Source organism: Drosophila simulans, chromosome 3R (assembly GCF_016746395.2).
Source record: "Drosophila simulans strain w501 chromosome 3R, Prin_Dsim_3.1, whole genome shotgun sequence".
Classification (NCBI taxonomy): Eukaryota; Metazoa; Arthropoda; class Insecta; order Diptera; family Drosophilidae; genus Drosophila; species Drosophila simulans.
In genome coordinates, this window is record NC_052523.2 from 12057440 (window position 1) to 12070745 (window position 13306).

Genomic DNA, 13306 nt, shown 5'->3' on the forward strand with positions numbered 1-13306 from the left:
TTTAATTTAATACTTATTTAAGGGTATCCAACTTATTGGTAGTATCACCCTGCCTTATTTTTTAAAGCTCTCGCCAACTTTTGTACATATGCTAAGCCAAAGAGACGTGAGGGGAAATGGAGAAACTATTATGAGTATTAAATTTAGGAAATGTTGCAAGTGCGTTAATGAGTTTTTTGTTCTCGTTTCGTTTGTCAGACGGTCGGAATGTAATTAGACGCCCATAGAAAAGGCACCCCCATTTCGTTGCCATTAATCACATAACTTACCATCGGACAGACAGGCGGTCAGAAGGACAAAACGACCACAGGACCAACGGACAGTTGGACAAAATGACAGCAAAACAGGCCAACGTCCAACTTGACAGAGATTAACATGGAAAGGATTAACAATATACAGTTGTTCGTCTAACTGGTATGTTTAATTCCAATTAAAGCTGAAGAGGGACATTTAGGATTATAATTTTACATGAGTTAAGTAAAGTTCAGTTGGCTATTGTTATGGTCATGTTAGTGATTCAATTACCTAACTTTGGGCAGAAACACTAGCACTATCACTACCAATTAGATGCACGAATCAAATGAAATGCAACTATCTGCCAGCCAGTTAAACCATTTGGATGCAAATATCACTCATCCGTAGCGTGTGCACCCATAACAAGCTTAACCGAATTAGGAGTACAACTTTGAAAAGTGAAATAATCCTGGCATAAGATGAAATTCAGTTCCCTGCTCCATCTCCCTTCTCTTTGAAATTTGACAGAATTTCCTTTTACTGCCGGCTGCTGATGTCCGAAATCAATTCAAACGGGGACTCAATCAAACATTTCCCATTCGCATTCCGGTTCGGTGCTCTGCACTCTCTTCCTTGAGCATTTCGCCTGTGTGTCCTGGGCCCTGCCAAAAATGCCAATGCCAATGCCATTTTCCATTCGCCAATCACCAAGCCTTTTTCTTTTTTGGCCATTTCTGTCCGCTTTTCTAGTTGGCTGCTGTGTGCAGTTTATTTTGCAATCAAATTGTTTTTATCACATCCGCACAACTAAACTGTAAACATTTGCAAGCAACACTTTTGCCAGTTCCGGCTACCATAAAAAAAAGTGCTCTACCCTCTAAATCTGGAAAAATGAGAAAATATCGGGGGAATGCAAATCGTATGTGATGATGGAAATCAGGGACGGATTAGGTTTATTAAAAAGATTATGATTTGGATCCTTATTAAACAACAAACTTCTATCAATATACAAGTAAATACAAAAATATTTCTTTTAATTAACAGTGCTTTAACAAATTTAAGTACCTTATGAGTTAGAAAATTATAAGATTTATCGAAACTATATTTGTATATTCGTTAAAATTTAATAAAGAATTGTTTTGCAGCTTGTATTTTCATTCAAAACTCCCAAATTTCCACCAAATCCCCCACTGAACATGCAAAGCAGAGAAGCAAGGAAAAATGGAAAAGTATGCTATCGAAAAAAAAAGAATAAACAAGCGAAACTGCAGCGGAAAATTAGAAAAAAGTCGAAATTCGAGGCTCCAGCTGTTTGTGGATTTTGTGGGGGAATAGAGCTGAAAAATGTTTTGGCGAAGGAAAAAGAAATTTGCAATCAAAGTTGAGAGATTTTGCTTCGATTTTTTTTCATTTTTGGCCATGTTGACCGTTGTTTGGCTGCTGCTGCTGCTGTTGCTGGTTTTTAGCCACATTTAACTTGGGCTTAGGGGAAACGCGTCGGAAAATTGAAAATCAAACTGACGGCGAAAATCAATTAATGTCCAGCTGAAAAGCACACGACAACAAACTGTTCCTCAGTTCGGCTAATTGTTGGCCAAAAGTTTTGTAAAGGGAAGAAAATCGCATTTATTGTACGATACTTTTCATTACTCCAATGTACGGAAATTCATGAAAATTTCAATCTCCCTCCATTTGGCGGTAAGCTGCTTAAATGCGCCTTTGATCCAATGGGAACCGACGACTGGGAGCCCAAATCTCGAAACCCTGACCCCAACCCATCGGGGTCCCCATTCCAATTCGCGCTGGCTTTGTGGCTCAACTGTAGGCAATTTTTGGACGGCCACGTGATGAGCATCGAAAGCATATTCAAATCCAGTGACAAACTGGCCGAGAATCTCCGTGGAGCGGGATTTTCGAGGCAGTCATGCAGACTGGTCTCTGGCTGTGCTGGAGTTGGTGAAGCATGGACAATTTAACAAACCTATTTATTTATGAAAGCCAAAGTGCATTTCGATGGTCGGACATGGACAAGATGTGACCGAAATTCAATTGAAATTCTCAAATAAGCCATTTGCTGGAGCAGTCACGTGAATTCCAGGCCTCGACCTGAGTCAACAACAATGGAATTAAGTCAAACAAATTGCCAAACTGTCGAGAAAATTACTAGGCAGTGCGGGGAAAATAAGAGACAACCACTTTTAATGCCAGACATTGCTTTATTTCGGAGCAAAAATGCTCTCAGTTTACTACTAATGTTTGTTAAATATTTGGATAGCAACAGTATTCATTTGAGCACTAGTATATATTTGTTATTAGAGCATTAAGGTGAAAATGTAGTTTTCAGAATGTAATGGAATTAGATACGTGTACCTACATAGAATAATAAAAAAATATTTTAGTTTGGTGTTTAATGGAGCTTTAGAAACGATGAAGAACAGAAAACCCGAATCAATTCTTTATACTTCGAGAATTGCAAACTATTATTTCTTTCATTTAAAATTCATGTGGTTTCTCAACGGAATTTCCCGTAAATTTACGAAGACTTAAGGGTTCAGCAATTTTTCAATTAGTTCCAGCCCGCCCAAATCCAGTTGTGATTTTTAGCTTTGATTCGCAAACTGTGTCAGCCACGCCCCCAAGGAGGATGCCACGCCCTGGCCGCAAAAATATGAATGCAACATGGATGAAAAGGGAAAAGTATATAGCAGGTAACAGGTAACAGGCAGGTAGGTTAATAACCGGCATGCCACGAAAAATTAATGGCAAACCATTTAGCCAAGTTCTTTTTTTTTTGTTGGTGTGCCGCCACGCGACCGCCAAAGGGGAAGTCCCGGCCCAAAGAAGCTTGGGGTGCAAATTATGCAACAGACAGGAGACAGCAGTGAAAAAGGGGGCATGGGGCACGGGGGCAGGGACAGGGAAACTCTGTAAATGCGAATGAAAAACTTTAACTTAATTTGCGGCCGGGAAACAGGTGGAAAAGTATCCACAGGCAATGGGGGGAGGGGGGAGTGGCAAAATACCGGAGACTGGCAATTTAATTAACGGAGCCAGTTAAACATTCAAACACTGACACTAAGCCCGCCTCTCACTGTCTCCTCACCCACCCACGTTCAAGGTCCTTGGCCCCGGCACACACCGAATGCGACCCACGAGGACCTCTGGCAACCCTTGTTCGAATAAAAGTGCTCCGCTCAAGTGGCGCACGCAAAATAACTTAAAAGCCGCAAAGTGGCTGGCAAAAACTATTTAAGTTTATGCGATAACAACAATAAAGGGACAGGCCCCATTCCATCCAGCAGTTCTGCACGATTCAGTGCTGTCTGTTTGGATAGGAAACCATAGCTACTTGTTTATAAACAAAATTAAATAAAGATATAAACGCATAATAGGATTCCTATATTGAAATTTACATTCTTAGTTTTAAGCACTGTTTTATATTGTTTATTGAATTATTTTAAGAATAGGAGCTGTTACAAATGTTAGCTCTTTCTAGTCAGCACTAGATTCCCCCGCTCGTTACTCCTTAATGTCCTAGGTGAATGTGCGGCATACTTTCAGGCGCGGGCCATATTTGGATGTGTGCGTAGATGCCGCGTAGAGCCGCTCGCAGTGTGGCTATAGTTATGTAATTATGGTAATTAAAAACGCGCTGCAAACGCCGTTTGTCTTGTCATCGTATTTCATAGTAAAGCACCTTTTGGCTTTTGGTATTTGCACAAAGCCAAAGACAGAACTGGCTCATTTACATGAATAATAATGCCAACACACTCGCAGGCATCCTTGATTCCCCCACCGAATTATGATTATTTCGTTATAAACTGTATTTCGCCCTTCCAAAACCGAAAATCCCCCTCCTTCAACTCTTATCAATTAACAATGCTAATGAGGCCCGAATGGGGCGGGAAATTGTGCGAAAAAGCGAACAATCCAATGGCAAAAGGTGTTGAATGTGAAATATCCGCTTAAATCTGGCCACTGGGATTACCAGGCAGCTCTTTAACGCAAATCAAAATAATTCACAAGGAAAAAAGCAGACGCTATATGAAAAAAAACCATATGGATTATTTATTTTCAGCGGAATATTTAACGTAACACGGAGTTTAATGGCTGGCAGTGAATAATGTTGGGGCGATTAATATTCAGGATGCAGTTTATTGAGATTTAATGAGGACAAGCCGCAGAACAAAATTGTACTCTCGTTATGAGTAAAAAAAATCACAGTTAGATCAAAGAGCCTTAAATTGTTTTAAATAGTGCGTTGAAATGCGGCAATAAATTGGATTTATGTATTTAAAACCATACAGTTTGCTCCACATTTTTGTAACTTCTTTTGCTACATTTTATTTTCATCGGCAATGTGATATAATCGCCACTAACAACAATATCTTGCATAATAAATTGGCGAAAAAAAACAAATGAGGGGAGATGGGAAATATAGCAAAAATATTGAATAATTCCATAACCTTTGCTGCTTCCCTATTCGCAGCTTTGAATTATATAATACGTTGCAAAAATATGCAATTAAATAAAAATAATAAAAAGACCAAATGTACAAGTAACAATAAACAATCATAGAACAAAATCGTATTAAAATATTAGCAAAAACGGGCCAGAATCAGCCGTATTGTGTGGATTTTATTCAATCAACTTTTTGCCAACTTTTAAATAAAACGAAGAACATTTTCAATGGTCTATTCATTCGCTTTATTCCCATTTGTATGCAGTGTGGCGAATTAAATTGCTTTCATTGTTTGTAGTTACAGATTAACCTTTGTAAATACTAACTAGGGAGCAGCCATATGATACCTGTTACTCCCACAACGCCCATGGCTTTTGGCCAGACCCATAAACCACAATTTGTGGCTAATGCTGGCGCCGCAAAAAACATCGATGCCGACACCTTCGAAATCGAAAAGCTTTCCCTTTTTTTATTCACCAGTTTGCGCAAACAGTAGCGCGATGATAAAAAAAAAAAACAAAAACACCCAATAGATTGAGCTGCCCAACATAAGTACGTACATAAGTATATGTTTCACCTTTCACACGACTCCAGCTGAGCATGCGAATGGGCTCATTAAAGGCAGACGGCAGACGCTTCTTGGCCAACGAGAATCGGGCCGAAAGCGAAAACAAGTCCGAAACGAAAGCCCCCCAAAATCGAATATGCAAAGTGCGGAAAAGGGGGCTAGAAATGCGATGCAATTAATCAGTCACGTTTCTCGATTGGAGTTCCAGCGAAATCGGACGACAACTGTTTTGATTTACCAAACAATACATATGCTATAAAGCATGTAATTATTTGCGCTTCACTTGGCGCTTATTTGTTTTCTTTCCGTTACCTTTTGGCCATAATTTCACATTTAAAGCGATTAAATTTCGCTTTTGGCCTTGCGCTGCGCTAGCCCTCGACTCAATTACGTCTGCTTATTTATTTAACTCTATTTCTGCATCGGACTGTAATTGATTTTCAACCGCGGGTCCACGGTGCGTATGATTGATATGCCCACAATCAATGCTGAAGAACCCTGGACAAACATGTATTTAACTAGAAATTTCTATTATTATTGTTAGCCTCAACTGCAAATAGACAGAAGATAAACACTCGGCAAATCATCCCGCAAGTGTGCAAAACTCTTTACTAAACTCAAGGCAGCGCAAATATTTATTCGCTAATTAAGCATTTCTACGTGTCTAAATTTATTTCTGCCGTTTGGGTGATTTTTTCCATTTACCTTCCCATTCCAGCGGCTGGCATAATAATAAATTTGACATCACTACTGGCGGCAAGCATAAAATTACCACCAGATAAACACAAATGTAAGCAGCTGGAAATTAGTCTTGAGCTCATCATCAAGCACAGGTGATTGATCCGCGCTCGCATGCTGATAACATTGACCCTCTCGACACTCCGACCTAGTGATCAATTAATAGCACAAATATTGAATGATCCGCCCACGGACCTTCTTCATCTATTAACCCATTGACGATCTATGGGCGGGAAACTGAAATGGCTATGTGATCATCTAAAGAGACTATGTGCCATGAAGGATTGGAACTGATAATAGTTTCTACAAACAATAAATATTATTTTAAATATATAAATATGAAGCTAATGCTATAACTTTAGTTCTAATTAAAATGTATTAAATATTATAAGAATATTAAAAACTATTTTCTTTTTTGCAGAATCCAACTAGTACCTTTTTAGTCCTTACTACTTTATGAAAAATACTACTAATATTATATTAAAATGTTTTTCTACATTCCTTCCTTTTAGCTCCCATTAAAATGACATAATAAATGTGATTTTAATCTTTTAATGCTTCTTGATTCAGGAGATGTTCTTGCTGCAGTTAATGAGTGTTAAGCCAGACATCTGTTTTTATTTGCCCACCGTTTGCAATTTGTTGACAGCTGGAAGCTGTGCGGCTTCTGCTGCTTTTTCTTCATTCAGCTCGGGCCTTCTTTTTTTTATTTTGTATATTTTTTATATTTTTTTACTGCGCTTCAGCTTCTGCCGGCGGCTCCGTCGGGCGGTAAATGAAGTTAACTTGGCCTTGTCGCACGCCAGTCTGCTTCTGACATTCGCGCGCCGCGCTCGATCGCCGCTTTTAACGTCTGTGATACTCCGTTGCTGTTGGCCAAAAAGGGCCAAAGTGCCGACAAGCGAAGCAAAGCGGCTTAGGTTCAAAAATAAATATATATAGCTATATATATTTCTTCGATTTTCGTGGAGCGAACTTGAGCTGGGATTTTGGCAAACGCAATGAAAACGGTAATTCAAACACAAGAACCGACTCAAAAGTATAAAGTCACTATGGCAGCTTTTGGCCAAATATCAAATGGTGTTTTGACTGAAACCAATTCTGGTTGGTCACAATGCTCAATTAATTTGCCGAGTTTTGTAGACCGATTAAATATGCAAATAACCGTGATAAAACAAATCTGTCAATGCAATAAATCATTTACAGTCGTAGCGAAAAGTGTTTGTGTTAGAATAAATGGTGAACAAGATTTTCAGATTATCAGATTAATTTTGTGATTTTCCCATTTATCATATCTTGGATTGGTCTTTTAATTAATCAAATCAAAATCAATGTGCTAAATCAGAAGAATAAAATGCAGGGAATCTTAAACTGTTTGCCAGCCTATACATATATTTAAAATATAAGCAAGATATATGGCTACTTAATTATTAGATTGCTTCACCTTGCAGCTGGTCGAGCTATGATTTATTTGATATATTAATTGAGTTTTCCTTAAAATGCTCAAAAATAAAGCCATAAATCCTTCGTAGGAAAAGCACCGCAAAGCCCCATAAATTTGAACTAATTGCCAAGAACGTGTTTAAAGGCCAATCAATATATGTAAAACTGGTTTAAACCTCGTTGGCATAAATTTAAAAAGAACCGATTCAATTAAAAATATTTTATAATTAATACTCATTTAAAAATAATCAAATTTACTCCTATTCAGATAAAACACACAATCGGCCTCCTACTGCTGGCAGCTTACCTTCCTTGCATGTCCTGGGCAGCTCCTGCCCTGCACTTCAGTGACCCAGAGCCCGATGAACTGGAGGCCTATCCCACGTCGCCCAGCCAGGTGTTGCCCATACAACCCGTGCTGATTTACCCCAAGCCACGTGAGAATCTCTACCAGGCGCGAACTTTAGCAGGACGAAATGATGACCAGGACATCATCTTCGTGAAGCTGCTGCAGGATAAATCGCAGGGCTATCGGCCCAAGCAGCAACGTCTCGTCATGGAGGAGACGAAGTCCTCGCAGCGCAAGAATCTCGGCCTAAAGGACATATTCTATGTGAAGGCGCTCACCAATGGACGATTTAGCCATGAGCGACTGAAGGTTTACCGGGTGCCCGAGTTCTACGCCATCAGTGTTTTTAGCAACGGTGATAAATGAGCAGAGACACCGGTTGTTGGCGATAAAAAAGGAGTAAAATAAGTTATTTTTAAGATGCTATAAATAAATACCTCAGGAGTGCCCAAAGTGGAGTGTTTCATTCCGCTTTTTTTGTTGCTCTGAACTGAACTCTCTTATCGCGGCGCCACTTCGCGTTCGCGGATTTACACGCAATTTCAATTACTCATAAGCCGGGCTCAGGCGGGCTGACTGATGGGTGTCAGCATGGTCTTGGCCATCAGCCCCAACATTGGTATCAGCATTGGCAGCGACACGAGTTCGGTTGGGCCGATGCTGCTCGTTCCGTCGGAGCCACGTCAAGTGGCAATTAATAACTGTCAGTCGATTGGCGGCTGTGGCTACAGCTCCACCACCAGCTCCACCACCTTCTCCACCGCACACAATCCACATCCGACAACAAAGAACTAATCCCTTTTGTCACTGGGCGTCACAGACCGCGGGCCAAAGCATTACGTCAAAATCAAAGAAGGCAACAAAAGCTCGGCAAAAAAATAAATGCGAATGGAAAGGCTTTCTATGTAAGAAGCCGAATTTAGGATACGCTTAGGGCGATGGTATTTTGCTGGATAATGGACTTTGTTAGGGGATTACGAAAGAAAAATTGGAGCAAATAAAGAGTCAGTACCCAGAACGTAGATTATTTGATGTCCTAAAACGTATAGGGATTGCCAACTAGGTAAATACCCTTTGCACACAAATTTAATCACAAATAATACCAAAAGCTTTCAATGTCCTATATACCCTCTCAAGAAATGTTTGTGAGCAAAATAACTTATTACAAATAAGCAAATAAATCACATTCCACTAACAGCTCTTCAACCCGTGCAGACTTTCGCCCAAATCCGCTTGTGGCACGTTCGCGTCTTTAAAAATGCTCGGCAGGTATTCGCTCCAGTTCCGGGAATAATAGAAAATGCCACACAAAGCACCTAATTGAGTTGTCACAATTATGGTAATTTAATAATTAACTGCTAGCATTTAGCTTAGGGCTATTATGTGGTCTGGACGCGGATTACGATCTGATTAGGTGACCATCAGGCGCGGCGCAATGTTCATTGACATCAGCTCCTGGAAGAGAAGCTTGGCCGCATATGGGAGTCGCACCTGGGAAATCTGCGTCTTGTTCTTGCAGCCCTTGCACTCGAAAGTATTATTGCGCAGATTGGCGATGGCAATAAGGCCACAGAAGTTGCAGATGTGCACGCGGTACGGATCGGAGACCTCGAATAGACGTTCTCGCAGGAACTGAGCGGCGCCGTGGGAGATCTGGCAATCACGCTCCATCTCACCGAAACGCAAGCCACCATCACGAGCACGACCCTCCATAGGCTGACGCACCAGGATCTGGACGGGGCCTCGAGCACGAGAGTGAATCTTGTCGTCCACCATGTGCTTAAGACGCTGATAGTAGGTGGGACCCAGGAAAACCTATAGTTAAGGGACTGATTAGTTTAAGATTATTGCAAGTTGAAAGTGAAGCACTTTACCTGAGCATTAATCTTTCGTCCGGTGTGGCCATTGTACATGACCTCATTGCCTCGAAGATGATAGCCGTACTCCTGAAGGAAGGTGGAGATCTTTTGCACGTTGACGGCATCGTTGAAGGGTGTAGCATCACCGATCTCTCCCTTGTTGGATCCCAGTTTGCCCTGCAGGCACTCGATCAAGTGACCAATTGTCATACGAGATGGGATAGCATGGGGGTTGATGATGATATCGGGTGCCAAGCCCTCGCAGGTGAAGGCCATATCCTCTTGACGGTACTGAATTCCGCACGTTCCCTTTTGTCCGTGACGAGAAGCGAACTTGTCGCCGATCTGGGGAATACGCACGGAGCGCACTCGAATCTTGCAGAACTTGTAGCCCTCGCTGTTGAGCGTAAGCATCACCTGGTCCACAATACCCGTCTCAGAGTTACGCAGGAATGTGGAGGCATCTCGTTTGGAGAAACGCTTTGTGTTGCTGTCCAGTTCGTCGTCGTTTTCAGGAAGAGTAATGGTCTTACCAATAACCACATCGTCGCCAGATACACGAATTCCTGGGGCAATAATTCCATCATCGTCTAACTTGTCGTAGTGAGCATTTCTCATTCCTTGGCAGGTGCCGCGATGAGGCTTCTCGAAGTTCTCTTCCTGATCACCGACACGTTTGTTCTCCGAATCCTTGTATGATCGGTAGAACACGGAGCGGAAGAATCCACGCTCCACAGCGGAAGCATTCAGAATGACAGAATCCTCCTGGTTGTAGCCAGTGTAGCAGAGAATAGCCACGATTGAATTGATGCCAGCTGGTAGTTCTCGGAAACGCAGGTACTCCATGGAACGTGTGGTCACAAGTGGTTTCATAGGATAGTAAAGTACGTGGGCTAGTGTGTCCATACGCACATGGAAGTTGGTAATATACACGCCCATAGCTTGCTTACCTATAAAAGATGACAAGAAAGTTATAAATACATTAGTATTTCAAGTAAAACAGTAATGAATACTCATAAACTTACCCATAGCGCTTTGATAGGTGTTACGCGGACTCTGATTGTGATCGGGGAAGGGAATAATGGACGCGCACACGCCCAGGATCATGGCTGGATGGATCTCGCAATGTGTGTATGTGGTACAATAAGCATAATCCTTGTCCTGCTTCAGATCGTAGGGAGACATAGCGATCATGACCGTTTCCTCCTCAAGGGTATCAATATACTCCACCACTCCAGAGGCCACCAGGACCTGCCAACTGTAGTTGTTGTAGTCTCGCTCCTTTAACATCTCCACGTGAGTCTTTTTAAGCAGCAGCGATCCGTTTTCCACAATGAGAAGTGGCCTACAAATGCGACCAGCATCTGTATAGATTCGGATCTCACGATCTCGAATGTCTCGAATCATGGATACCTCCGACACGATGATGTCCATCTGGCGACGCAGCTTACGAAGCGTTGCCATGAGCTGCTCAGGATCACGATGTATGCCTACCCAGCAGCCGTTCACAAAGATCTTTGTGGCATCAGCGATGGCAGAGGGAGCAATTTCTTCCAGGTTTTCCATAGACCACTCCTCCAAGAACTCCAGAATGGGAGAAGGTTGTGATCCCACAGAAATGTAGGCCATGAGCGCCAGATTCTTCACCAGACCGACAGCTGCTCCCTCAGGAGTTTCAGCGGGACACAGCATACCCCAAAGAGTATTGTGCAACTGACGAGGTTTGGCCAGCTTACCATCTCTGCCAATTGGCGAATTGACACGCCGCAAATGGGAAAGAGTAGAGGCGAAGGTCAAGCGATTCAACACCTGGGAGACACCGGCTCTCGCCTGATGCGCCTTCTTCTGGTCGCCCCAATTGCCAGTGGCCAAGGAGTATCGTAGACCATCCGTAATAATGTTAGTCTTGATGGCGAGTTCAAGGTTGAAGTCCTTTCCGCGATCGATGAACTTCTGTGTGTACATGCGCACCTCTTTCATTAGGTTCTTGAACAGTCCACGGAAGAGGAAGGCCAGAAGGGGTCCAGCAAGATCAAGTCGCTTGTTTCCATAGTGATCTCGATCATCGAGTTCTCTCCTGCCCAAAGAGGCTAAGAGCAGGCGGTGAACCATGTAGCCCAAGAAGTATGCCTTCTTGGTCTCGCAGAAATCGGATACTCCAACGTGGGGCAGCATTTCCTTTTGCAGAATTTCCTTAGCGTACTTTATACGCTTGTCTTTTGTGACTCCGGGACGTGCTCCTCTAGCTCCAATGAAGTTCAAGGCAACGTTCTGCTCTTGGACCACGAAAGCCTCGTCCAGAGAAGGTTTAACCATTTCCATCATCTCGGGATCGTCAAAGTCGTAGATAATATGCTCCAGAATATCGCGATCGGCCACGAAACCCAAAGCTCGAAACACAATCATAATGGGTATCTCCTGTTTGATGTACGGCAAAATGGCAATAATCCTCTGACCAATGGCTGACTTTTTGATGTTTTGCGATCCCCTTGCCATCATGTTTACCCACAGAGTAGACGTGGGTCGGGAACTGTGCTCCAAACACGACCGAATCTCAGTCTTAAAGGCATACTTGCCATCCTTCATGCTGAACACGTACACTGTGTTGGTGGCCATTTTCTCTTGGGCAATTAGCACCTTCTCAGAGCCGTTGATGATGAAGTAGCCGCCGGGATCCAACGGGCACTCGTTCAGCTCCGTAAGATCACGATCAGTAAGCTGTGATAGCAAACAGTACGTTGATCTCAACATGATGGGAATCTTGCCTATGAAAGTCTTTTGATGCTGCGTTTCCACGGGATCCAGGCCCTCGACATTCTTGGTTTTCGTAATGTCCACGTAAAGAGGAGCGGAGTAAGTAAGATTTCGCAGGCGGGCCTCGTTCGGCATCATAGGACTGGGCGAACCATCCTTTTCCCAATGTGTTGGCTTGGAAAGGTAGATTTGCTCGAATTTCAGCGAGAATCTGGGCGGGGTTTCCACCTCTCCGGATGTGTGCTGCGCCTCCGCCTGCAGCTCGATGGCGGGGGAATCCTCCACAATGCGCTGCACCGACATCTGGATGAACTCATCGAAACTGTCCAGCTGCTGCCGCACCAAGCCCTTCTCGTCGAAGTAGGCGTTTATCACGATCCAGCAGGCCTCCTGCCAAAGCTCGTGGGAGATCTCCTCGGCATTCTCCTCCTCGTACAGCTCTGCAAGATGTTATTTGATCATTGAATTTCATTGCTAATAATGCGGAGCCCTGGCGCTCCAGCCGCCATGTTAATTTCGGTACACGCCAACGTGCATGCACACATTTCGCAATTCATTTTACTCACCTTCCTCGTTGTCGTACATCATGATTTCAGTTTTCCAAAGTGCAGAAGCACTTTATGCGTTCAAGTAAATAACAATAAATTGGATTTGCTATGAATTATATTGTAAAAACGTAGAAAATTTCACAACAAATGTTTGCCGACAACGCGTTTGGCGGCGTTGTGCTGTGTTGGTAAACGGCAAAAGCAAAACGTAAGGTGCAGTACATAAAGTTATGGCAAATACTTGTAAATACATTAAAATTGTTTTTGGCAACAAAATAAATTTAAAAGTGTGAAGGGTAAAAAATTGTATGAAAACCTAAATGTGTATGTAACTTAAGTTATAATAAGAAT

General features: G+C 42.5%; 2 protein-coding genes across 2 annotated transcripts; one reads left to right on the plus strand and one right to left on the minus strand.

Moving 5' to 3' along the window:
- The first annotated feature begins 6773 nt into the window (after positions 1 to 6773).
- Positions 6774 to 8247, plus strand: LOC6728134. Its single transcript, XM_002103449.4, has 2 exons — positions 6774 to 7012; positions 7714 to 8247. Exons 1-2 carry the CDS (start codon positions 7004 to 7006, stop codon positions 8158 to 8160), a joined length of 456 nt encoding a protein of 151 aa, XP_002103485.1. The 5' UTR covers positions 6774 to 7003; the 3' UTR covers positions 8161 to 8247.
- An 867-nt stretch (positions 8248 to 9114) lies between these two features.
- Positions 9115 to 13167, minus strand: LOC6728136 (DNA-directed RNA polymerase II subunit RPB2). Its single transcript, XM_002103451.4, has 4 exons — positions 12974 to 13167; positions 10679 to 12847; positions 9669 to 10603; positions 9115 to 9609 (listed from the first exon to the last, which is right to left on the minus strand). The coding sequence occupies exons 1-4, from the start codon at positions 12993 to 12995 to the stop codon at positions 9205 to 9207; spliced, it is 3531 nt and encodes a 1176-aa protein (XP_002103487.2). The 5' UTR covers positions 12996 to 13167; the 3' UTR covers positions 9115 to 9204.
- Between the last annotated feature and the right edge of the window lie 139 nt (positions 13168 to 13306).